This window comes from Bubalus bubalis, chromosome 4, assembly GCF_019923935.1.
Source record: "Bubalus bubalis isolate 160015118507 breed Murrah chromosome 4, NDDB_SH_1, whole genome shotgun sequence".
Lineage (NCBI taxonomy): Eukaryota > Metazoa > Chordata > Mammalia > Artiodactyla > Bovidae > Bubalus > Bubalus bubalis.
Window position 1 is genome coordinate 94,759,937 of NC_059160.1, and position 27,058 is coordinate 94,786,994.

At 43.0% G+C, this 27,058-nt stretch overlaps 1 protein-coding gene across 2 annotated transcripts; it reads right to left on the reverse strand.

The window, feature by feature from the left end:
• Positions 1–268: 268 nt before the first annotated feature.
• Positions 269–3,159, reverse strand: LOC102399155 (glycosylation-dependent cell adhesion molecule 1). Of its 2 annotated transcripts, XM_006063685.3 has the most exons (4): positions 3,002–3,159; positions 1,997–2,041; positions 1,007–1,228; positions 269–518 (listed from the first exon to the last, which is right to left on the reverse strand). In XM_006063685.3, the coding sequence occupies exons 1-4, from the start codon at positions 3,063–3,065 to the stop codon at positions 388–390; spliced, it is 462 nt and encodes a 153-aa protein (XP_006063747.2). In that variant the 5' UTR covers positions 3,066–3,159; the 3' UTR covers positions 269–387. The 2 variants fall into 2 exon arrangements, with proteins under 2 accessions (XP_006063747.2, XP_044797743.1); XM_044941808.1 differs by lacking the exon at positions 1,997–2,041 and having other exon boundaries at positions 3,002–3,140.
• Between the last annotated feature and the right edge of the window lie 23,899 nt (positions 3,160–27,058).

The window sequence follows — 27,058 nt, forward strand, 5'->3', positions numbered from 1 at the left end:
TGCCAGGCTCCTCTGTCTATGGAATTCTCCTGGCAAGAATACTGGAGTGGGTTGCCATGCCCACCTCCAGGAAATCTTCCCCACCCAGGGACTGAACGTAGGTCTCCTGCATTGCAGACAGATTCTTTACTGACTGAGCCACTGGGGAAGCCGGTGGAGGAGGAGGAGTTTACAATCAAAGGAATGGGTAGACTAAAGGAAGAATCCTGGTAGAGTGGGGGCCTTGGGCCTTCTTTCCTGGTGCTACAAAGCCAACACAGAGCCAGGCTTGGGATGCAATGCTTTAATAAAGGACTTGAGGAGCTAAGAGAAGATGGTGATGGGGCAAGAGGTGCGGGTGCTGCAGGCACTTGCGGCGGCCCACCTGGGCTGTGGGCATCCCCCTTACTACGGCTTCACGACTTCAGAGGCATGAGAGAATAGGCTTTTCAGATATTTTATGGTTTCTTTCACTGTGTTTTCCAGATTCGTCATGATTTTATGACCGAGCTCCATCAGTTTTCCTTCTGTGGTGGATGCTGGGGAATAACGGGAGAGAAAAGTCAGGGTAGAGCTATTGCCCTTCACCCTCACTGCTCCCCCACACTCCAGCAACAAAGGCAACTAATGGGTTCTTTGACTTGCTTTTAACTCTCATTTCTTAAAAAAATTTTTTTCATTTATTTTTAATTGGGGGATAATTGCTTTACAAGGTTGTATTGGCTTCTGCTATACATCGACATGAATCAGCCATAGGTACACATATGTTCCCTCCCTCCCACCTCCCACTGCATCCCACCCCTCTAGGCTGTCGCAGAGCACTAGGTTGAGCTCCCTGTGTCGTACAGCAACTTCCCATTAGTTGTCCACTTTATGTATGGTACCGTATATATTTCAATGCTACTCTCTCAATTCCTCTCTCATTCCTTTTTGCTACAGCTTCCTTTCTCTTTCTAACCTAACCACTTCCACCCCCTTTTGCTGCTTACTGTTTGCCCAGCCCCTTCCCACGTTCCCCATCTCCTACCATCACTGGGAGTGTGTTCTGTAGTCTCTTCTGATCCAAGGGCAGCATTTCTCAGATGTTTTTCCTTGACTATGGACAGAGGCAGCTTGGGATTCTGATTCTGTGGTTGCCTGGAAGATCTGATCACAATTTGCTCTTTGGAAATCAAATCTTCTCTGGAGATGGAAGGCTCCTTAGAAAGGTCCTCATTGGAGATCTGGAGGTTTCTGATGAACTGAGCAGCTGGGAACAAGATGATGGAGGAGGTGAGGGCAGAGAAAGAGCACATGAGGAGTGCTCTGTTATCTCCCTTAACACTGGTGGCCACCAGGGTTGAGTCATTGCCCAGTTATCATAGAGCAGGGTTGGTGTCCCATGCCAGCATCCAAATCCACAAGTACCTGGTTTTGGATGCCTTTGACTAGGAACTGCACTTTTAGCAAATTTACCTTCCTAATGAAAAGAGGATAATTATGTAAATACCTGTCCCATTGTCTAGCACATAGGAGGGGGTTCAGTTTTTTTTCCCTGAATTTTGGGTATTGCTTGAGTCTGCCTTCTCTGGCTTTTGCCGCTTAAATTGTGTGTGTGTGTGTGTGTGTGTGTGTGTAGGAAGTTAGCCTGAGACTAAACCATATTTATGGATAATCCACAAAGCAGAATCCTGCAATGTTCAAGATTTTTGTGGGATAGGGAGCTTGGGACCGAGGAGCCCCAGAAGCATCCTCACCTCAGGGTGAGCTGAAATTCCTCACCTGCTAGCATTCAGGTGTGAGATGTAGTCCCCATACCCATCTCCAATGAATAACCAGCATGAAGTGCTGTTCAAAGAGCTTCTGGCCCCTAGAGCTTGGCCAGTTAGTGCTGTAGGAAGGATTAAGATTCAACATCAGAAAGGGTTCTCTTTGCTCCACCTCTTTCTCAGATGGAGAATTTGTCGTTGTTCGTCACTCACTGAACAATCTTTTACCACCACTGACTTACTTTAAAGGATGCCAGTGTGAGACTTACAGGCATCAGTGGGCTGAGCCTCCAGGTGGGTTTCATCTTCTGGCTCTGAAAAATAAGACGGTTAAATTTTCTGAAGGTCTGAAGACATTTAACATGTGAGATGCTCTTATGCAGCCCCTTTTGCCCCAGCATTCTTCTCTCCCTTACCATATTTTATGTTTTCCTTCGCACTTCTAACACACTGGCCTTTATTTAATGTGCTTGCTGCTGCTGCTGCTAAGTCACTTCAGTCGTGTCCGACTCTGTGTGACCCCACAGACAGCAGCCCACCAGGCTCCCCCGTCCCTGGGATTCTCCAGGCAAGAACACTGGAGTGGGTTGCCATTTCCTTCTCCAATGCATGAAAGTGGAAAGTGAAAGTGAAGTCGCTCAGTCGTGTCTGACTCTTAGCGACCCCATGGACTGCAGCCTACCAGGCTCCTCCGTCCATGGGATTTTCCAGGCAAGAGTACTGGAGTGGGGTGCCATCGCCTTCTCCGTAAATGTGCTTACTGTTGGTTTATTCCGCTAGGGTGTAATCTCAATGATGACTGAGATCTCTGTATTTTGAGAGTGTATTCCAAGCATCCAGAACTATGTGTCTGGCATACATTAGGTGCTCAATAAATAGCTGTTGAACGTATGTTGGCCTCACTGTACAGAGGAAAGTAGAAAGCTCCATGGTGGGGTAGTGACTCTACCGGGGGTTTCCAGCATCATCTGAACCTGGAATCTAATCTGAATCTCTGTTGACCCGTAGTCTGCCCTGATTTGGGTTCCGTTTGGCCCTCTGGCCCCAGCCGCAGGTTTTCTAGGGTGCGGGATTCCTGGGGTCATGTGTCCTAGCCCCCTGCCTCTGTCCCTAAGTTTATCCAGGTGTGAATGTTTGGTTCTGATCGCATCTCCCGACCTCTTCACACAACACATCACAAGGATTAAGGAAAGGCCTTTGGAGCACTGAGGTCTCTCCAGCCATGGCTCAATGACCCCAGGGGCCAGGGGGAGGTTGATGGAAGCCAGACTCACCGTTAAGGATGGCGAGAGAGGTGGCGGCCAAGTTGGCCAGAAGCAGGACGCAGAGGAATTTCATGGTGGGGCTGTAGCAGCATCCGTTTTCCCTGGGCAGGCTGCTTGGTGCTGCTGAGGAGGCTGCTGCCTGGCAGGGGCCTTATTTATTTGAGGTCAGGGATTGGCTCTGGGAACCTGGTTCAGCATTGGACCTGGGAACAAACCAGGTTTCCCCTCCCCATTTCCCTATTCTGAATACATTTGTTTTGGGGAACTGGAACTTCTGGGAAACCAGTTAACAGGAAAGCAAGGTGCCAGCACTCCCCCTGGCCTGGAATGTGCCAAGGGAGCCAGCCCCAGGCTCCCTATATGCCAGACCTTGTCTTGATTTTGTGTATATGGGATCTTTTATTTAAATCATGATGGTTGTTAAAATACATGCTATTTATCAAACAAAAAAACATGTTCACAGTAACTACCAGGGTGTGAGTTTCCCTCCTTCACGGTACTTATTACTGGTAGAATTTTATTTTTGTTTAAGCGATCATTAAATTAATATCTATCTCCCCAGGAAAGTAGGGACAGATTAGACGAGCAGAGTGAATGAATAAAGAAAGGGTTAGGCTATCCTCTGGGGCTACAAATGAACACTCCCCAGGCATTCAGGAAAGGAAGGGCCAGGATTTTTTTTTTTTTTTGCTGCACTGGGTCTTAGTTGCAGGATCTTAGTTGCATGCGGGATCTTCTGTTGCGCCGTGTGGATTCTCCAGTTGTGGTATGTGGACTCTACAGCTGTGGCACATGGGCTCTCCGGTTGCGGTGCACAGGTCTAATTTGCCCCATGGCATATGGGATCTTAGTTCCCCCACCAGGCATTGGACCTACATCCCTCGCATTGGAAGGCAAATTTTTAACCTCTGGACCTCCAGGGAAGTCCCAGGGCCAGGCTTTTATAGGGATTCCAGCTATATGCAGACATTGTCTTGAGTGTGTGTATATGGGATCTTTTATTTAAATCATGATGGTTGTTAAAATATATGCTATTTATCAAACAAAAAAACACATTCATGGAGGTGAGGCAACTTACACAAGGTCACACATCTGGGTGAATTTGAACCTATGTTCGTCTCACTCTAGACCCTATGTCTTATACATACAGGGGCTGGTAGTTCTAGAAGCAGACAAGATAGAATAGCAGGACGCCCAGAGAAGCATCTGGAGAGGTGGTGGGGGATGCGCCTAGGGCCTGAGGCCTGTTCCTGGGCCTGGGACTGAACCGGTTGACCTCCTGTGCCCTCCTCTGGCTGGAGGATTTGATGATCCCTCTGGAGCCTGTTTTTGGATCATGTCCAGGAAGCTGAGGGCTGCTGTCCCTGTGACTGAACTTCCTGTCCTCAGCAGGAAGCATGGCTTGCTGGGCATGTGGGGGTCCCACAGAGTGTAAGGTGAACCTGTGGACCACAGAGAGCTGTGAGCTGTGTCAGCCAGGGCCTTCTCGTCTCTGTGGCTGCAGGAGGGAAGAGCCCAGGGGGCTAGCAGTCCCCCTGCAATGGCTTGGGTGCTGCTCTCTCCTTAAGCGAGGCTGTGAAGTGAAGGCAGTTTGTCTTGGGCTGCCTCCCACCTCCCGTTCCTCCCCAGTTTCCCCTGCTGATGGGCCACCTCCCCTCTTAGAGGGCACTTGGGAACAGGCCAGGGACAGAGGAGGGTGTTCACCGTGTTCTCCAGCACACGTTTGTAGCCCTGTGGGCTTGTTTCCTAACACACTTCATCATTGGCAGGTTCGGGCCTCCATCATCTCCAGCTTAGGCTAATTCTCACTGTTCCTCACTGCCCTTCTGGCGTCCAGTCTGTCTCCACTCTGGTGCTAATGCTGGAGGATTGATTAAGCCCTCTTCCCTACTCAAAAGTGTCTAATGACCATCCACCATCCATAGGGCAAAGTCCAAACGCGCTGGGCATGTGTTCAAGGTGCTCCACCTTTCTGACTTTATCTCTTGGCCCTTTGAATTATTCCTCGCTCACTGGAGTGTTCTTGTTCAAGCTGTCCCTCTGTCAGGAATGCTCTTCCTTCTTTCTCTGCCAGCTGTGTTCCTATACCATAATCCACATTAATGATACCTCCTCCCTCGAGTGAACCCCACCTTCTCACCATGACGATTCCCTCGGTTAATCGCCACGCCTCTGTGGTCCCCATGATAAAGTTCACATCTTTGTCTTTTTGTGATTCCATTCCAGTACTATTTCTTGAGTGGCTGTTGTGTTAAAAGTTTTGGCAATACGGTGGTGAGCAAAATTGCCCGGCCCTGGCTCAATGGCCTTTGTTGTCTAGCATTTATCACACTTGATTGTAATTCTCTGCTTTGATCGATTGCTCCCACTGGTCAATTATCATTTTGAGGACAGGAGACATAGTTTATTTCTGTATCTCAATTTATTTAGCACTGATCCTGACACTTGCTAAGTGCTCCAGTTTGATAAATTGAATGAGTCAATTTGTCTGTTCAAAGTTGGCCCCTGGAGGATATGTTTGCTGTTAGTGGGGAGGGAGGGACCTCTGAGAGGTCTTCTTCAATAATTGAATATTCCAACAAGAATTGTATGTGATAGGTACTTGAGCTTCAACAGTGAGCAAAACTTCTGGGATTCCTGCTCTCCTAGATAGGATTGCCAGATAAAATGCAAGTTGCTCAGTTAAATTTCAGATAGGCAGTGAATAATTTTTTTAGTGTAAGTATATATTCAAATATTGCATGGGACCAGCTCATACTAAAAAGTTGCTTATCATTTTTCTTCAATTCACATTTAACTGGGTGTTGTGTAATTTGTTGGCCAAGCTTGGCAATCCTACCCCAAGGCTCCAGAGAAGCCTCCACCCTCTGCCACCTGTCCCTTCTAGCTGGAGCTTTGTCCTGTGTGCCTAAGGGCTCACAGGCAGGGGAACAATGGACCGAAGTGAAGTCCAGGTGCCAGGCCTGCAGCTTCCTTCTGAGAAAAGAGGTCACAGTGGTTCTTAACGCACAAGTTCCCGACTGCATCAGATGACCCTGTTCCTCTGGCCACTCATATTTGGTGAGGAAGCCTGGGTCTTATCCAGAGAGAGCTAACACCTGCCTGGACATAAGGAAGACCAACGGCTTCTGAGGATACCTGGGTGAGAGACGTGTCCACTTCTGGTGCTCCATACAGGATGGTCTCTAGCCAAGTCAACGAGATCCTTCTTAGTGAATTCTGAATGTGAGGTGGATAGAATGAAAACTCTGTAAAAGTGGTAGTTGCATAGGAGGAAGAGGGAGGCAGAGAGATGCCAATGAGACAGAGGGAGGTTGACATACGCATCCTGGGGCTGATGTCTCGGCACTCCGAGTATCGCCGGAGCAGCTGGAGGGGCTCACAGCCCACCCCAGTTGGTCCCAGCACAGCACTCTACAGGGCCTGCTGAGATGCTTTCCTGATCATCTTTCCTGCCAGTGTCAGCTGATGTAACTGGAGTGAATCTTATAAACTTGGAAAAGCCTATTTTGTTTTTGAAAATTAGCTCTTAGTCGGGACACCCAAGTCCACGGGTCAATCTGCCATGACTTCATTGTATGGCCCTTGGCCAGCCACTCCCCCTCTCTAGGCCTCGTTCTCCTCTCCAGCAGGGAGAGGAAGTGTCCTGAGGGATCTCCAAGGATCTCTAGGGTTCCTGTTTTTCAGGCTCTGACACCCTCTTGGGTCAGGGGTAGTGGCTTATTGGAGATTGCCATTTCTAGAAGGATAGCAGCATTAGGCTGGTTAGCCTTGAACTTCAGTGCACACAGGGTCCACTGGGAAACTTCCCCTTCATTTGCATGTAATAAGTCTGGGATGCAGCCAGGAATTCACATTTTTAAAGCCAGTGTCTAGGGCCATTCTGACTTGGAGATGTTGAGGATCACATCTCCTGTCATGCTCTTTGGCAGACAGGACGATGGCTTGTAAGCAAATCTCAAGCTTTTGTTTTGATAAGAATTTTGGGAGGCAGAGAGCCTATTCTTTTGAGTACGTGTGTGTGTGTGTGTGTGTGTGTCTGTTATTAGGGTGGTGGTTTCTGGCCTCAGATGGTAAAGAGTCTGCTTGCAGTGCGGGAGACTGGGTTCGATCCCTGGGCCAGGAAGATCCCCTGGAGAAGAAAATGGCAACCCACTCCAGTATCCTTGCCTGGAACATCCCATCGATGGAAGAGCCTGGCAGGCTACAGTCCATGGGGTTGAAAAGAGTCAGAGACAACTGAGCGACTTCACTTTTCTGGCCTGGGGCATTAGCGGTTCAATACTACGTCCAATTCAGCACTCACTTCCTCCACTTTTCTGTCCCAACTTTGAGCTCTACCTTCAACACCAGGGGAGAAAGAAAGTGGGGAAGTTGCTGAAACACTGACAAGAAGAATGAGGTGCTCAAGATCTATGTGTGCATGCGTGCTAAGTCCTGTCTGAGTCTCTGCGACCCCATGGACTGTAGCCTGCCAGGCTCCTTTGTCCATGGGATTCTCCAGGCAAGAATACTGGAGTGAGTTGCCATGCCCTCCTCCAGGGGATCTTCCTGACCCAGGGGTTGAACCTGCATCTCTTGGGGGTCCTGCATTGCAGGTGGATTCTTTACTGCTGAGCCACTGGGGAAGCCTGCTGAAAATCTATCTTTTCTGTCTAATCAGACAAATATTTCATGCTGCTCTCTCCCTTTTCTCTCTCCCCACACTTCACCATGTTGATATTGTCTTGAATTTTAGTTCTATGATATTATAAATTTAGTTCTATGAGACTCTTTTTGAATTTTCCTTAGTCCTTTAAACAATTATTTAATGGTTTTTCATTTGCTATATCTCTTAACTCATCTTCTTAGATTGAATTATTTGAATAGTTCTTCCATGATTGTTTTCTAAGTAGAAATTTTTGTGGCAAAATTTTTGAACGTGATTTTATTACTGGTATTATCATTTAAATGATAATATCATCATTAAAAAGCATGAATGTTGAATTTTTGTCAAATTCCAATGTAGAATTCTTGGGATATAGCCATACACTTTCCTTTATTGATCTCTGGTTTATATGATTACATTCGTACATTTCCTATTATTAAACCATTCTTTTTAATATTCATTATTTTTATTTATTTGGCTGTGCCAGTCTCAGTTGCAGTATGTGGTATCTAGTTTCCTGACCACAGATTGAACCTGGGCCCCTGGCTTTTAGAGTGCAGGGTCTTAGCTACTGAACCACCAGGGAAGTCCCTGAAACATTTTTTTTTTTTTGCCCCTGGTATGAATTCAACTTGGGCTTCCCTGGTGTCTCAGTGGTAAAAATTCTGCCTGCCAATGCAGGAGACACAAGAGGTGTGGGTTCCATCCCTGGGTAGGGAAGATCCCTTAGAGAAGGCAATGGCAACTCACTCCAGTATCCTTGCCTGGAAAATCCCATGGACAGAGGAGCCTGGGGGGCTATAGTCCATGGGGTCACAAAGAGTCGGATACGACTGAGTGACTAAACAACAAGAGTGGACTCTACTTTCAGCTAGATTCTGTTGGTAATACCTCACTTAGGATTTTCAGTGTTTGAAAGTAAGAGAATTTGGTCTGTATTTTCTTTTTCTCCCCACTCCCTTCATGGGCACTCTTTTGGGTTTTTAAATCAATGTTCTGCTGCAGCTGCTGCTGCTAAGTCGCTTCAGTCATGTCCGACTCTGTGCGACCCCATAGACGGCAGCCCACCAGGCTCCCCCGTCCCTGGGATTCTCCAGGCAAGAACACTGGAGTGGGTTGCCATTTCCTTCTTCAATGCGTGAAAGTGAAAAGAGAAAGTGAAGTTGCTCAGTCGTGTCCGACTCTCCGCGACCCCATGGACTGCAGCCTACCAGGCTCCTCCGTCCATGGGATTTTCCAGGCAAGAGTACTGGAGTTGGGTGCCATTGCCTTCTCTGAATGGTATATCTATTTTCCCCTAAATAATCAGCTCTTGGATTTTTTTTAAGTTTAGGTTTTATAACTTTTTTCCATTTAATTAATTAATTTAAAAAAAAGATTTTGTTTCTTTATAAATATTTATTTTGTTCATTTATTTATTTGGTTGTTTGGTTGGTCTTAGTGGCGGCATGTAGGATCTTTAGTTGCAGCATGTGGGATTAGGATGTGGGTCTATTTTCATGACCAGAGGTTGAACCTGGGCCCCCTGCATTAGGAGTGCAGAGTCTTAGCCACTGGACCACCAGAGAAGTCCCATTTAATTAATTTCTGATTTTACTAATTTCTTCTATATACTGTCGTTAAATTCAGTTTGTTCTTTAATTTTTTTGAGTTGGTTGCTCAAGTAATGTATTTTGATCTTTTCTTTAATGAATGTTAATATTTAAGGTTTTGAAATTTCCTAAGAATATTGTTTTAGCAATATCTCAGCTATGTAGTATTTTATTACTGTTGCATTTTAGATACTAAGTAGTTCTGCTTTTATTTTCCCTTTTAAATCAATAGCTGTTTAAGAAGGTTATAAATTCCCACTTGGATAAAAATTTTTTAAGGGGGATTATCTAGCTCTATTCTTAATTTCTAGTTTTACAGTCTTATGATGAGAGAATGTCCATTTGCATTGCTTCCACATTTTAGAGTTTATTAAGGTGTTGGCTAAGAATGTGGACTTGGAGCCAGACTGACTCAGTTCAAACCCCAGTTCACCATGTACTAGCTGCATGACCTTATTTAACGTCTCTGCTTCGAGTTTCATCATAGAATTGTTATGAGGACTAAAGAAATTGAAATCTGTAAAGTGCTTAGAACAGGGCCAGACACATTTTTAAGGTTTATAGAAATGCTAGTCATAATTATTGTTGTGGTTATTTATCATGATATACTTTTTGATGCATTTTTTTGAGGTTTTGAAATGAAGAAATATGCTCTTTCCAAGACTAATAAATTAGCTCTATCTTCTTATTTAAGTTACTTAGATACTCCATAGCCGTATTTTCCTGCTCTACTAGACTTTTGAGGACTGAGACAGGTAATTAGAGCCTTTCCAATCTCACTAGTTTTGCTTGTCCTCAAGTTTTGGTGCTCTTTTAGAAGGTGCAGAAACATTTGTGTCTGTGAGATTTTTTTTTGTGAATTATAAACTTTATTCATATAAATAATTTTCTCATTTAATGTCTTTGTATTGATATAAATGTTATCTGATATTAAGATCAATATTTTGCTTTGAAAAATTTTCTTATGTGCTTTTGCCCATCCTTTGACTTTCAATATTTCAAAATTGCTCAAAATCCTTCAAGTTAGGCTTCAACAGTACATGAGCCAAGAACTCTCAAATGTACAAGTTCGATTTAGAAAAGGCAGAGGAACCAGAGATCAAATTGCCAACATCTGTTGGATCATAGAAAAAGCAAGGGAATTCCAGGAAAACATCTACTTATGTTTCATTGACTACACTAAAGCCTTTGACTGTGTGGAGCACTACAAACTGTGGAAAATTCTTTTTTTTTTTCTATGAATGGAAAATTCTTAAAGAGATGGGAATACCAGACCACCATAGCTGCCTCCTGAGAAACCTGTATGCAAGTCAAGAAGCAACAGTTAGAATTGGACATGGAAAAATGGACTGGCTCAAAATTGGGAAAGGAATACATCAAGCCTGTATATTGTCGCCCTGCTTATTTAACCTATATACAGCGTACATCTTGTGAAATGCCAGGCTGAATGAATCACAAGCTGGAATTAAGATTGCCAGGAGAAATACCAATAACCTTAGATATGCAGGTGACACCACCCTAATGGCAGAAAGTGAGGAGAAACTAAAGAGCCACATGATGAAGGTGAAAGAGGAGAGTGAAAAAGCTGGCTTAAAACTCAATATCAAAAAACTAAGATCATGGCATCCAGTCTCATCACTTCATGGCAAATAGGAAAACAGTGGAAACAGTGAGAGACTGTTTTCTTGGGTTCCAAAATCACTGCAGACAGTGACTGCAGCCCTGAAATTAAAAGATGCTTGCTCCTTGGAAGAAAAGCTATGACAAACCTAGATAGCATATTAAAAAGCAGAGACATCACTTTGTCAACAGATGTCCATATAGTCAAAGCTACGGTTTTTCTAGTAGTCACGTACAGATATGAGAGTTGCACTATTAAGAAGGCTGAGCACCGAAGAATTGATGCTTTTGAACTGTGGTATTGGAGAAGACTCCTGAGCGCCCCTTGGACTGCAAGGAGATCCAACCAGTCAGTCCTAAAGGAAATCAGACCTGAATATTCATTGAAAGGACTGATGCTGAAGCTGAAGCTCCAATACTTTGGCCACCTGATGTGAAGAGCCGATTCATTGGAAAAGACCCTGATGCTAGGGAAGATTGAGGGCAGGAGGAGAAAAGGGCGACAGAGGATGAGATGGTTGGATGGCATCACCAATTCAATGGACGTGAATTTGAGCAAGCTCTGGGAGTTAGTGAAGGACAGAGAAGCCTGGTGTGCCGCAATCCGGGGTTGCAAAGAGTTGGACACGACTGAGTGACTGAAGAACAACAAATTTCTGAGTTACTTCTTTTCTTTTCTATTGAATTTTGTGTAATTTGACAAACAAGGACATCCTCATCATAACCTCAATACAACCATTAAAATCAGAAAATTAACATTAATTTTTTAAAATTTTATATTGCAGTATAGTTGATTTACAATGTCATATTATTTTCAGTTGTACAGCAACTTTATTTAGATATACAGATATATATATCTATTCTTTTTCAGATTCTTTTCCCCTATAGCTTATTACAAAGTATTTAGTAGAGTATCCTGTGCTATACAGTAGGTTCTTATTGATTACCCATTTTATATAAAGTAGTGCATATATGTTCGGAGAAGGCAATGGCACCCCACTCCAGTACTCTTGCCTGGAAAATCCCATGGATGGAGGAGCCTGGTAGGCTGCAGTCCATGGGGTTGCTAAGAGTCAGACACGACTGAGCAACTTCACTTTCACTTTTCACTTTCATGCATTGGAGAAGGAAATGGCAACCCACTCCAGTGTTCTTGCCTGGAGAGTCCCAGGGACGGGGGAGCCTGGGGGCTGCCGTCTATGGGGTCGCACAGAGTCAGACACGACTGATGTGACTTAGCAGCAGCAGCAGCAGTGCATATATGTTAATTTCAACTTCCTAATTTATGCCTTCTCCTACCTTTCCTCTTTGGTAACCATAAGTTTATTTTCTAAGTCTGTGAGTCTATTTCTGTTTTGTAAGTAAATTTATTTGGATAATTTTTAAGATTACATGTACAAGTGATACATATGATATTTGTTTTTGTCCGACACTTCACTTAGTGTGATAATCTCTAGGTCCATCCATGTTGCTGCAATTGGCATTGTTTTGTTCTTTTTTATGGCTTAGTAGCATTCCACTGTATATACATACCACATCTTTATCCATTCATCTGTCAGTGGACATTTAGGTTGCTTTCTTGTCTTGGCTATTGTAAATCGTGCTACAGTGAACACCAGGATGCATGTATCTTTTCAAAGTATGTTTTTCTCTGAATATATGCCCAGGAGTGGGATTGTTGGATCATATGGTAGCTCTATTTTCAGTTTTTTAAGGAACCTCCATACTGTTTTGCATAGTGGTGATACCAATTTTCATTCCCACCAACAGCCTAGGAGGGGTCCCTAGAAAATGAACATTTGATGTATTATTAATATCTTATTACCATCTAAACCACAGGTCTCATTTATTTTATTTCATTGATTTGTTTTAATTTTTAAACACTTTCATACAATCTTGAAGGTTACTTTCCATTTGCAGTTATTATGAAATGTCAGCTATCTTACACACAATAGTTTATACCTCCCACTACCCAACCCCAATATTGCTCCCCCCACCACTGGTAACTACCAGTTTGTTCTCTGTATCTGTGAGTAGCATAGGACCTATTTAAATGTTGCTGGTTGTCCCAGTAATGTCCTCTATGACAAAGGGATCCAGTCCAAGATTCTGCAGATCATTTAGTTGTCATAGTTCCTCAGTCTTTCCTTGATTTTTATGGCATTTTCACTTTTGAGGATTACAGACCAGTTGTGCAGAATGTTCCTTGTAATCAGATTAAGTTTCTTTTTTTTTTTTGTCAGGAATATCAAGAAGTGACACTATACTCTTCATATTCACATTCTATCAGGTGGGACAAAATTCGAGTTGGCCCACTTTTGTGATGTTAACTTTGATCACTGATTAATGTGGTGTCCATCAGATTTCTCGGTTGGGGATTTACTCTTTTTCCTCTTTGTAATGAATAAATATTTTGTGACAAGTTACTTCGAGGCTATGTAAATATCATATTCCTCATCAAACTTTTACCAATTAGTTTTCACATTCATTGATGTTTCTTGGCTGAGTTCTTTATTCCTGTAACGGTTGCCAAATAGTGATTTTCTAGTTCAATCATTCTTTCTCTGGTCATTAGCTGCTATTCTGCTGGAAGGAAAATAGCTGAGTTTCTTACTTCCTCATTTATTTATTCATTTATTTATATCGCTATGGAGTCATGATTTTCTATTTAGCCAATGAATGATAATCCTGTTGCTATAATTATTTGTTATTATTATGATGATTATTATAATTATAATCCTTTATAGTGCTTTTCTTTTGCATTAAACTTGGTTAGTCTGAGACAGTTTGACAGTAAGGGGATTAAGCCGCCCTTTTGGTTAGCCTGTGTATTCTTCTGACACGTCTCCATCATTCTTTGAGCACTTTTTTAGTTTCTGGCACAGCAATGCATTTCGGCTCATCGTGTACTCTCTCTACCCCAGCCCTGGTATCAGCCATTTCTTCAAGGACTTTTGTCCTCTTAATGATACTTAGAAACAAAGATACAGACTGTAGGTACTCTCATTGTTCCTAGGATGTTGCTGCTTCCAGGCCTTCCCATTGGTTAAAGGTAGAGGATGTGTGCATGTTTGTATGTATGCATCTGTGTACTTATGGATGTATGGATGTATGTTCATGCAGACAAATAACACACAATACATATTTTACAGCTAGATGTATATGTGTATATACACACATGTACACACACACACACACACATATATGTGTATGTATTTTGCTGCTGTTGTTGGTGGTGGTTGTATCTGACTATTTGTGACCCCATGGACTGTAGCCCATCAGGCTCCTCTGTCCATGGGATTTCCCAGGCAAGAATATTAGAGTGGGTTGCCATGCTCTTCTCCAGGGGATCTTTCCAACTCAGGGATCAAATCTGTGTCTCCTACATTGGCAGACAGATTCTTTACCACTAAGCCACCAGGGAAGCCTATGTGTGTGTGTGTATATATATATATATATAATTTGTCAGTGTTACCTCCAACTCCAGTTTGGCTCCACAGAATACAGGCTCAGTCGCCCTGCAGCAGGGAGGTCCCTCCTTACCCTCCTTGGGCTCTGACACCCCATCTGGGCCACTACTTCCTCCTCCACACTTGTCCCTTGGGCAGACACGCTCATCTCACTCCACTTCCAAAATCTTGTTCAGCTTTCCAGCAATCCCCAGCCCCAGCCCATGCAGATGTCTATCTTGCTGGGTTCTATCTATGGGCTTTTGTGCTGAATTACTGGGAAGGAAGGCAGGAGTGCAAGCAAGTTGGAAGAAAGACAATATGAAGCAATTACTCTGTCATTGGTATATCTATTGATCCATCATTTATAGCTTGGTTTTGCTTTGTGATCCAATCTGAGAATCTTTTGCTTTCAGTCCATAAATTTGTGTTATTTTATTTATTCATATGAAAGGTGTGTTAGGTACTAGTTTTATCTTCTTAATACTGTCCTCTTGTTTTAACAATTTTTATTATCATGTTTTGCTATATTATTTGTGCTTCTTTTTCCTCTTTTATGTGTATCTCTTCTGGTAATAGAAAAGATTTATAGTTTGTTTATTGTCCTTTTGATTATCTTTATAACCATAGCTTCAAATAATTTACTCAGTGCTTTATTATTTAGAGTTGACTCCCTCTACTAGCAATCATTCATATAGTATACTTTCTGGTTTATATGTATATAGAATGGAATATTAGTCGTAAAAAGAATAAAATAGCAGCAACATAGATGGACCTAGAGTATGTCATACCAAGTAAGTCAGAGAAAAAGTAGTACAGTAAGTACATATGAACCTTCAAATTGCAAACTTTCAAAGATTAGAATGTGCATCACATGTCCAATCATGTAAAGCGTGAGTTAAATTGCAGATTGACCTCTGTCCCCTATGGCTGATGATCATTCCACTCTACCATCTCCCACCTTCTCTCCCTCCTTCAATCAGTAACTCTTCTTACCTGTTCAGTTGATGCCCGTCTCTGTATGCCAGCTATTGTACTGTACGACTGTACTTTTCAAGGTACTGTACTGTAAGATTAAAAATGTTTTTTGTGTTTTTTATTATTTGTGTGAAAAGTATTATAAACCCATTACAGTACAGTAGTATATAGCTAGTTGTGTTAGTTGAGTATCTGCTGCTACTGCTAAGTCACTTCAGTCGTGTCCAACTCTGTGTGACCCCATAGATGGCAGCCCACCAGGCTCCCCCATCCCTGGGATTCTCCAGGCAAGAACACTGGAGTGGGTTGCCAATTCCTTCTCCAATGCATGAAAGTGAAAAGAGAAAGGGAAGTCACTCAGTCGTGTCTGACTCTTAGCGACCCCATGGACTGCAGCCCACCAGGCTCCTCCATCCATGGGATTTTCCAGGCTGGAAAATCCTGGATGGGGTGCCATTGCCTTCTCCAAGTTGAGTACCTAGGCTAACTTAATTGGATTTATGAACAAATTGGAACAGAACTTGTTTTCATGTAGGGGACTTACTGTATATGATATCACTTTTATGTGGAATCCAAAAAAATAATACTAATGAATCCATATACAAAACAGAAACAGGCTCACAGACATAGAAACAAACTTATGGTTACCAAGGGAAAAGGGCAGGAGGGAAGGGGTAAACGAGGATATGGGATTAACAGATATACACTAGTACATACACTACTATACATAAAATAGATAAGCATTAAGAATTTATTCTATGGCACAGGGAATTATATTCAATATCTTGTGATAATCGATAATGGAGAATAATCTGAATATATATGTATAATTGAATCACTTTGCTGTACACCTGCAACTAACACAATATTGCAAATTAACTGAACATCAGTTTAAAAAACCCCTGCATGGATCACAGCCTTGTTGTGGTGCGGGGGCCTGTGTAACGCAATAAAGCTCTGAGCCATGCTGTGCAGGGCCACTCAAGATGGACAGGTCATAGTGAAGGGTTCTGACAAAACGTGTCCACTGGAGGAGGGAATGGAAAAGCACTCCAGCATTCTTACCGTGAGAACTCCATGAACTGTACGAAAAGGCAAAAAGATATGACACCAGGAGATGAGCCCCCCAGGTTAGAAGGTGTCACATCACTGACTCAGTGAATGTGAATCTGAGCAAACTCTGGGAGATGGTGAAGGACAGGGGAGTGTGGCGTGCTGCAGTCCATGGGGTTGCAGAATCAGACACAACTTAGTGACAGAACAACTATTTAAAAAAGTGTATTTTCTCTTTTCTCTCTTCCTCTTCACCAACTGATTTTCATGAGTCATACTATTATTATTAATTTTCTTACTAATTTCCTTTATGTATTTATTCTTTGATTTAAAAATAATTTTTGATACTCCAACTATAGAAGTTGTATATCTGCCTACTCATATTTACTCTGCTCTCTCTTCTATCTCTATCATTCCTATTCTGATCTTTCATTACATTCTCATGGTTTTTAACATTTGTAGCTTAGTTGCTAAGTCATGTCCAACTCTTTGCGGCCCCACGGACTATAACCCACCAGGCTCCTCTGTCCATGAGATTCTCTAGGCAAGAATACTAGAGTGGGTTCCTGAAGCAGTTTTAGCTTTTGTCTTGCATTACAGTGGATTCAACACTCACAACCAATCCTTTTATCTAGTTTTTTCCATTTAATCTCTCAGTTGGCTAGAATTTATTGCCTGATGCTTTTTTGGAAGGCGTTCACAGGATTGAAATTCCCTGAATTCTTGCATGCTAGAATATTTGTCTGTGGCCTTTAGCCAGGTAAAATGGTTTGATGAAGTACAAAATGCTCAGATCTCACTTTTCTTCTCCTGGAGGACTTTGAAGGGATTTCTCCACTGTCTTTTGTTGTTGAAGTCTGGAAGGAGACTGTGTGTGTGTGTGTGAAAAGTGAAAGCGTTAGTTGCTCAGTCATGTCCGACTCTTTGCGACCCCATGGACTGTAGCCTGTCAGGCTCCTCATTTTTCCAGGCAAGAATACTGGAGTGGGCTGCCATTTCCTTCTCCAGGGGATCTTCCCAACCCAGGAATCAAACCCAGGTCTCCCACATTGCAGGCAGATTCTTTACCATCTAAGCCACCAGGAAAGCCCATATTTGTGTGTGTGTATTTCTGTTTTCTTACCTCAGTGGGTATGTTGAATGCCCAGTGATTCTTCATTTTTGAAGGTAAGGAATTTTACTAGGCCAGTCTCAGCATTGATCATTTTGAATCAGTTTTTCCTTTCAATCTATAACTTCAAGTTTTAGATGTTATTTATTTAGTATTTTATTTTTGGCTGTGCTGGGTCTTCATTGCTGTGTGTGGTCTTTCTTCAGTTGCGGTAAGCAGGGGCTACTCTCTAGCCGAAGTACGTGGGCTTCTCACTAGGTGGCTTCTCTTGTTGCAGAGCACAGGCTGTAGATCTCAGGCCCAATAGTTGGGGTGCCCAGGCTTACTTGCTCTGAGGCATGCGGGATCTTCTCCAGCCAGGGATCCAATCCGTGTACCCTGCATTGGCAGATGGATTCTTAACCACTGGACCACCAGCGAAGTCCAAGTTTTTAATTTAAATTTTAAATTATGGCAAAATACCTGTAACACAGAATTTACCAAGGGGACAAAGAATGCCACCTGCCAAATCAGCAAAGGATGCTGCGGCCATCAAACCTTCAGCCATTACAGAAGCCTCGGCTCAATGGTGAGCCTCAAGGGAACCCTGGATGCAGACAAATAGGTGCCTGCCACCAAGCCTTCAGTCCTTGCAGCTATCCCCAACAGAGCGCCCAGGCTGGATTCTGGATGAGCAAGAGCAGGACACTGGTCCTAGAGAGTTAAGGTGCATATCAAAGAAATTATTTCAATGAGTCCAGACTCTTCCATCTTCCTATTCATAAAAAAGTACTAAATTCATTAACTTGAGATGTCTGGTTTTCTCTAATTAACAATAATTTTTTGTTGTTCTGTTTTTTTTTTTTTTTTTGCAAACATTCCTGTGTATCCTGGCTCATTCCTTACCTCTTTGGAACAGCCCCTCAGAGCTATCTGAGAGGCTGACTTACAAGCCTAGATACTCAGCAAGTACACTAAATAAAACATAATGCTCCAATTTTAGGTTGCACTTTTTTTTCAGTGGACACCATCTAAATAATTTTTAAGTGTATAGTCCAATGGTGTGAAGTATATTCATGTTGTATAGCCCATCTCCAGCACCTTCTCATCTTGCAAAACTGTAACCCTTAAACAACTCCCTGTTTCCCCCTCCTTCCAGCAAGATTCACATTTTCTTTATTTTTTAAGAAACACTGTCTTCAATTATGTTTTTCTTTTCTAGGCGTTCAGTTCTTTTATTCAGGAGCAGTCATTATACACAAGGTGGATCTAGTTATAAATAAAGTGCCCTTGATTATGCTCCTCTGAATATATCATGCACTTCAGAGAAGCTGTCCTCTGCCAGGTCTGCCCGTGATTAAGGGGCACTGTCAGCGTCTTCCCTCAATATGGTTCCAGGTTCACTGGGCTTGGCAGAAGTTTGTCATAGAAAGTGTTATTTGGGGCTGCTGCTGCTAAGTCGCTTCAGTCGTGTCTGACTCTGTGCGACCCTGTAGACGGCAGCCCACCAGGCTCCGTCATCCCTGGGATTCTCCAGGCAAGAACACTGGAGTGGGTTGCCATTTCCTTCTCCAAGGCATGAAAGTGAAAAGTGAAAGTGAAGTCGCTCAGTCGTGTCTGACTCTCAGGGACCCCATGGACTGCAGCCTACCAGGCTCCTCCGTCCATGGGATTCTCCAGGCAAGAGTACTGGAGTGGGGTGCCATTGCCTTCTCCAGTTATTTGGGGTTAGTACTTTCTATTTTCATCCACAATGGGATTTACACATCTGCTTTTATTTTTCTTGTTGTAATCATTTCAACTGACTTCAGAGATAAGAGGCTGGTAGATGTATCTTTACTCTTGCACCTTACATTTGGATTTGTGTTACTGAGTGGGTCCCCGCCCTCCCCCCCCCTCCCCCACCCACTGCTGCCCTGTTCATGTCTGAACATCAAACTTCCATAACACCGGGTAAACAATGGCACACCCAGAAATAAGTCTATATGTTAAAACATATTTATTTATGTGACTGTGTCAGGTCTTAGATGCAGCATGTGGGATCTTTTCCTTTTTTTAGTTGCGGCATGCAAACTTATTGTGGTATGTGGATCTAGTTCCCCGACCAGGGACTGAACTCGGGCCTCTTGTGTTGAGAGTGCGGAGTTTTAGCCACTGGACCACCAGGGCAGTCCTGAAATAAGCCTATTTTAATTTTCTTTTTTTTGTGTGTGTGATCATTTTCATGAAATTTAGGGTGGAAATTGTTGTTGGCCAAAATCTTGACTTCCTTTACTCACAGAAGCCAAATAAAAAATATGGAGACAGAGTTTGGAGGAAATAGAACGGTGGTTTCAATTCTCAGCCAGTGGAGAGGGGCACACAGTGGGCTCATGCCTAAAGAACTGTGCCCCCTTTCCCATGAGGAGCCTAGGGGCTTCTGTAAGATGAGGCTTGTGGTCAGGAGTTGATGAGGAGGTGTTTAGGATCTTGATTTCTTCCTGTTGCATTGTCCCAAAGACAGTCATGCGCTGGTGCCAATAACCCAGTAACTGAGTCTGGCAGTTTGGTGGCTCTGATACGTAACTACAAGGGGAAGGGTGTTGTAAGAGTAAACACCGGACACAGGATGTATTTAGCATAGAGTCAAAGGAAAATAGGTGTGAAGTGGAACTCCTACAGAATTAGGGGGCAGAAAAGCAAACTGAGTTATAGACATATGGGGTTAGGAGCAGTTAAAGTAAAAACGGCTTCCCTGATAGCTCAGTTGGTAAAGAATCTGCCTGCAATGCAGGAGACCCTGGTTTGATCCCTAGGTTGGGAAGTTCCCCTGGAGAAGGGAAAGGCTACCCATTCCAGTATTCTGGCCTGGAGAATTCCATGGGCTGTATGAGCCTGGAGAATTTCAAGGACTGGATGGTCCATGGGGTTGCCAAGAGTCACACACGACTGAGTGCCTTTCAGTGAAAGTAAAAAAAGTAGGAGTGTTCAGGTCTGCTCACTGATGTCTTTATTCTCTTTGTTCTCAGGAAAAGGAAAGAGAAAAACTCATTCTTCTTTTTTCCTTTTTCACTGCGACACATGTGGGATATTTTATTTAAGTTGTGGCATACGAACTCTTAGTTGTGGTATATGAATCTAGCTGCCTGACCAAGGACTGAACTTGGGCCTCCTGCATTGAGAGTGTGGAGTTCTAGCCACTAGTCCACCAGGGAAGTCCTGAAAGAAGCCTATTTTTAATTAAATAATTATTTTTTGGTCATTTCATGAAATTTAGGGTGGGAAGGGAGGTAGAAAGTCACGCTTAGCCTTCCTTTTGGACACAAATGTGTTTGTATCTACTTTGAGGGGTGTGTCTCCAGACTCTCTATGTATGCACTGCCCCTTCAGTTCAGTTCAGTTCAGTCCAGTCCAGTCGCTCAGTCGTGTCTGACTCTTTGCGATCCCATGGACTGCAGCATGCCAGGCTTCCCTGTCCATCACCTGCTCCCTGAGCTTGCTCAAACTCATGTCCATCGAGTCGGTGATGCCATCCAACTATCTCACCCTCTGTCGCCCCTTTTTCCTCCTGCCCTCAATCTTTCCCAGCGTCAGGGTCTTTTCAAATGAGTCGGCTCTTCACATCAGGTGGCCAAAGTATTGGAGCTTCAGCTTCAGCATCAGTCCTTTCAATGAATATTCAGGTCTGATTTCCTTTAGGACTGACTGGTTGGATCTCCTTGCAGTCCAAGGGACGCTCAGGAGTCTTCTCCAATACCACAGTTCAAAAGCATCAATTCTTTGGTGCTCAGCTTTCTTTGTGATCCAACTCTCACATCCATATATGACTACTGGAAAAACCATAGCTTTGACTAGATGGTCATTTGTTGGCAAAGTAATGTCTCTGCTTTTTAATATGCACTGCACCCTGCCCCCACCCAAAGTAATGCTCAAGTGTACAGATCCATACCACAAGGAGGAGTGGTCTGCTTCTTTTTTCTTACATAACCCTCCCTAGGTATCCTCAGGGGATTGGTTCCAGGACAGCCTCCCCCTTACCCCCTACCAACTTGAATTCTCAAGTCTCTTGGATGAAATTGCCTAGTATCTGCATATAACCTATGCAATCTTCTCATATACTTTAAATCATCTCTAGATTTCTTGTAATATCTCATACAATGTAAATGTTATGTAAATAGCTGTATATACAATGTAAATGCTATGTAGATGATTATATATGTAACATTAAAAGCTATATAAATAGTTGCCAGGGCAGGGCAAATTCAAGTTTTGCTTTTTGGAACCTCCTGGAATTTTTTTCTGAATATTTTCAATTTGTGGTCAATATGATCTCGGGCAACCTCGGCCTGTACCAACTTGGAGTAGGGCTTGGGTTACCAGCCAGAGATTGAGGCTGGGTCACTGTGGTGAAAATACCAGATCCTAACCGTAAGACCAGTGTCAGTGACAAGGGCCCTGGCCCTTTGACTTTGCAGAAAAGAGTTTCCACAAAGATGGAAAGTAGCGAAGCAAGTAAAGTATTTATTAAGTGAGAAAAAGAATATAGTATATGTGGATAGACACATGGGCACGACTCAGGGAGAGTCCCTGAGTCGTGCCCTCATGGCAGTTTGAATCACTTATATGGGGCATTTCTTCTGGTTTTCCTTTGACCAATCATTTTGATTTGCTTGGTTCTCAGTCCATATTTGGTATATCTCAGGATTCTTCCATGTGTGCACATGCATCTTTTAGCCTAGACGGATTCTACTGAAGAGGCCTGTGGTTAGAACGTCCCTTGGCATCACTTCCCCTTTGACCTCTAGGAGTCTTTCTGCACATGTGTGGTCAGGGAGGTCTCCTGACTTTGAGAATCAGAAACATGTGGTCTGGGCAGGCAGGGCCCAGCCTCCTCCCTTAATTGTCCTGCTGTTCTCGTCTTGCAGTTTCAATCCACTGGATGAAATAAATCTCCAGTCATTTACCTGGGGAAGGGCCCCATCTACCTTCTGCCTCAAATTGAATCCACAGATGTGGGACCTGTAGAGAGGGAAGGCAGACTAAAGTCTGTCTAGGTCTTTTGGACTGCTACTGCCATTGTCTTCGGGGTGGAAAAAGATTTTATACCAGCTGGGGTTTCCTCTGAAACTGTCTGGGGAAGCTGTTCCCCTTCCTTAGGCTTTGCCATGATTTCTGTGCCTGTAAGGGCACCGATGTTTGGATGAGAGATGGTTGGTCTGCCCTCTTTTGAGGGGGGAGGATCTGGGTTGCGTTGGGGTGCTGGATGGCAGGCATCACAGGAGCCTGGGGGGGTACTGTCAGTGGGGGAATGGAGAAGTGTTGTGTGCAGGTATGAGCCTGAACCGCAGGAATCCCCTTCTTTTAATATACGGAAAGAAGCATCTGTTACCTGTTGCATATTAGGGATACTGAAATGACTTGCACATAAACCTGCATCTTCACCTCTCTGGTGAAGAGGTAGTACAACGGCAAAAAACATGTTCTGAGAATAGAGAGGTGTAACATGAGTCCTGACAGTGTTCTCTTTTTTTTGTAATGCAAGTGAAACTGAGGGCAGTCATCAGATAAGATCCCTTAAACTTGTTTAATCAGTAATGTCCTATAACCTATAACCTGCCTTCACTGACTAAGTTTGATTTAATTATTTTGAAAATTGCATACCCTCTTGGTTTCACGTAGCCTAGATAATACATCAGAAGGCTCCTTTCTTCCTCCTATAGATAATACCTATGACAGATGGGTTGCTATAGTAATGATTGCTTAAGTTGTTTTTCAGGAACTGGGAGTCAGCTCTTGTCCAGTTTGAGCTGGCTAAGGGGAACCCAGGTCGTGGGGACCCTGACCCTCAAACTAGGTCCATGTAAGTGTCCGATGAATGACCTTTTGATGTCAGAGGGCCCAAAACTCCATCCTCAGATCATGCTAACATAACTATTTTCTGAACATGCATTCCCTGAAGAAGCATGTAACTCAGACATGTCTGCACAGAACACAGATTACCTCATCTTTTTCCTACCTCCTAATACTTTTGCCCACACCTCAGACAGCCCTGCTTCTCTAAATATTCCACGCCCCCTGTCTTCAGGGAGGCAGATCTGAGATCTGTTCTCCTCACTTGGCTGTCTTGTGAATGAACCCTTTCTATGCTGCAAATCTCTTGGTGTCTCAGCATTTGGCTTGCTGCACGTTGGGCAAAGGAGTCTGATTCCTAGTTCAGTAACACAAGTGCCTAACTTACTCTTTGATTGTCAGGACGTCCTCTTGAGAGAGGCATCCACTTCAAAGATGGCTATCTTGAAAAAAAAGAAAAGATGACTATTTTGAATAAACACAGTTACCAGCCACAGGACTAGGTGAAGAACCAGGCCACCTCTCCACCCACCACCAATGGCTCCTTTATTTTAGAGATCTTGGCTGGTCTTGATAAATGGCCTTTAGGATCATTGCTTTTTCTTTACCCATACTTTATTTTTTTAGTTAAAAAAACTTTTAAATTCATTTTGACTGCGCTGGGTCTTTGTGGCTGTGCGGGCTTTTCTTTAGTTGTGGCGGGGGCGGGGCCTGCTCTCTAGTTGTGGCGCATGGGCTTCTCATTGCGGTGGCTTCTCTTGTTGTAGAGTGAGGGCTCTAGGGCACTCAGGCTTCAGTAGTTGAGGCTCCTGGGCTCTAGAGCACAGGCTCAGTAGTTGTGGTGCATGGGATCCAGTAGATCCCACCAAGATCCTGGGATCTTCAAGGATCAGGGATCAAATGCATGTTTCCTGCACCGGCAGGCAAACTCTTCACCACTGAGCCACCAGGAAAGCCCTTTCTTCTCATACTTTAAATTCTTGCCCTTTCGTTTTAAATTCACCAATAAAGAGTGAGCCCTTGAAACCCTAGGCCTACACCCTCAATTTCAATAAAAGCAAAACCCTAGGCCTGACTTTTCCACCCTGCTGCCATGAATATGTTGTGTGGTCCCAGCTGGGGCATGTAGTTTTCAGTTCTGAAGATAGTACATTTCCCCCCAAAGGTTTCCAGACAGTTATTGCTGAAGGACAGCAAGGGCTCATCCAGCCACAGGATTCGCCATTGATAGACTCAGTTCAGTTCAGTTCAGTCGCTCAGTCGTGTCCAACTCTTTGCGACCGACCAGCATAAAACAACAGGATGGAGATACTGACTTCACAGGATAAGAATGGAGAGGTGGGCGGGAGTGGTGAATTCATTCAACATTCAACTAACATTTATCGAGTGCCTGTACATTCTAGGCATTGTTTTAGGCCCTGTGGATACAACAGTGAAAATAACAGAAATCCCTGCCCTCGGGATGCTTCAGTTCCAGTGAAGGAAACAGACAAATAAGTAAATTATACAGTATGTTGGATAGTGAGAAATGCTAGAGGAGGAATTTGAGAGATCTGCCATACAAGCTAATGCCAATAGTTAACAATATGGTGTCGTGCACTTAAAAACTTGTTAAGAGGGTAAATCTCATGCTAAGATGCTAAGTGTCCTTAACACACACACACAGCAAGGAGACACAAGAAATCTTTTGGAGGTGATGTATATGTTAATTATATTAATTACTGTAGTGGTATTATGGGTCTTGTGTCTACATCCAAACTCACCAAAATGTATATATGAAATATGTGCAATTTTTTGTATCTTAACTACACCTCAAAAACCTGAAAAAAAAAAGAAATGCTAAAGATAAAAATAAAGTAGGGATTATGTGGGGGCAAGTTGCAATTTTAGACGCACTAGCCAGGAAATGCCTCTCTGGAAAAGTGACATTTGAACAAAGATTTGATGGCAGTAAGGGGGAGAATCATTCGATTACATGTTGATGTTAATATATATCTTTTGCAAGTATTTAAACTCTGAATAAAAAATTCTAGATGCCAGCTTTAACATATGTGAAGGGGTTTTAAAAGCTTCATATAAAAAATTCTTTTAACAAATTGTAAGAAAGAGAAATTAAAACAATCCAATATACAATAGAATCAAACAGAATAAAATACTTAAGGATAAATTTAACCTAGGAGGTGAAAAATCTGTGTGGTGAAAATTCAGGACATATATATAAATATGTGTTATATAAATATTACTTATTATGCTGTTCTGCTGTTAATCTCTAAATCACGTCCAACTTTTTGTGACCCCATGGACTGTAGCCTGCCAGGCTCTTCTGTCCATGGAGTTTCCCAGACAAGAATACTGGAGTGGGTTGCCATTTCCTTCTTCAGGGGACTTTCCTGATCCAGGAATTGAACCCGTATCTCCTGCTTGGCAGGTGGATTCTTTACCACTGAGCCATTATTTATTATAATGCCAAATTTATAAATTATATATTTTATATAATTTTATATTTTTTAAATATTATATATATATTTATATATTATATATTAAATTTTATATATTATAAAATTTATATATTATAAAGCCAAATTTATTATTATTTAATATAAACCCCATTATTTATTATATGGCTATTATATTGTAATATTATATGAATATTATTCAGCCATGAGAAAAAAAGGAATACTGCCGTTTGCATCGGCTTGGATAGCTCTTGAGGGCATTAAGCTATGAAATAAATCTGACAGAGAAAGACAAATTCAGTGTGATCTCATGTGGGGAATCTAAAACGAAACCGCCCAAAACAAGGCAGACTGTGGCTATCAGGGGCTGGGAGGTGGGAGAAATAGCGACGGTGGTCACAGGATCGGAATGTTTGGGTAGGAGGTGAGTAGCCTGGTGGGTGGATGAATCTGAGAATGGTGTTGTGTGTTAGTTTCTTAGGGCGGCCATAATAAAATACCATAAACTGGATGACTTAAACTGATGACAATAAACCGTGGAAAATTCTGAAAGAGATGGGAATACCAGACCATCTGTCCTGCCTCTTGAGACACCTGTATGCAGGTCAGGAAGCAACAGTTAGAACTGGACATGGAACAACAGACTGGTTCCAAATAGGAAAAGGAGTTCGTCAAGGCTGTATATTGTCACCCTGCTTATTGAACTTCTATGCAGAGTACATCATGAGAAATGCTGGGCTGGAAGAAGCACAAGCTGGAATCAAGATTGCCAGGAGAAATATCAATAACCTCAGATATGCAGATGACACCACCCTTATGGCAGAAAGTGAAGAGGAACTCAAAAGCCTCTTGATGAAAGTGAAAGAGGAGAGTGAAACAGTTGGCTTAAAACTCAACATTCAGAAAACGAAGATCATGGCATCTGGTCCCATCACTTCATGGGAAATAGATGGGGAAACAGTGTCAGACTTTATTTTTGGGGGCTCCAAAATCACTGCAGATGGTGACTGCAGCCATGAAATTAAAAGATGCTTACTCCTTGAAAGAAAAGTTATGACCAACCTAGATAGCATATTCAAAAGCAGAGACATTACTTTGCCAACAAAGGTTCATCTAGTCAAGGCTATGATTTTTCCAGTGGTCATGTATGGATGTGAGAGTTGGACTGTGAAGAAGGCTGAGCGCTGAAGAATTGGTGCTTTTGAAGTGTGGTGTTGGAGAAGACTCTTGAGAGTCCCCTGGACTGCAAGGAGATCCAACCAGTCCATTCTGAAGGAGATCAGCCCTGGGATTTCTTTGGAAGGAATGATGCTGAAGCTGAAACTCCAGTACTTTGGCCACCTCCTGCGAA

Coding starts and splice junctions, on each gene's coding strand:
- LOC102399155 (XM_006063685.3), bottom strand. CDS start 3,065: ATGAAATTCCTCTGCGTCCTGCTTCTGGCCAACTTGGCCGCCACCTCT. Junction 2,042..3,001: donor CTCTCTCGCCATCCTTAACG/GTGAGTCTGGCT, acceptor CTTATTTTTCAG/AGCCAGAAGATGAAACCCAC. Junction 1,229..1,996: donor GGCTCAGCCCACTGATGCCT/GTAAGTCTCACA, acceptor TCTTGTTCCCAG/CTGCTCAGTTCATCAGAAAC.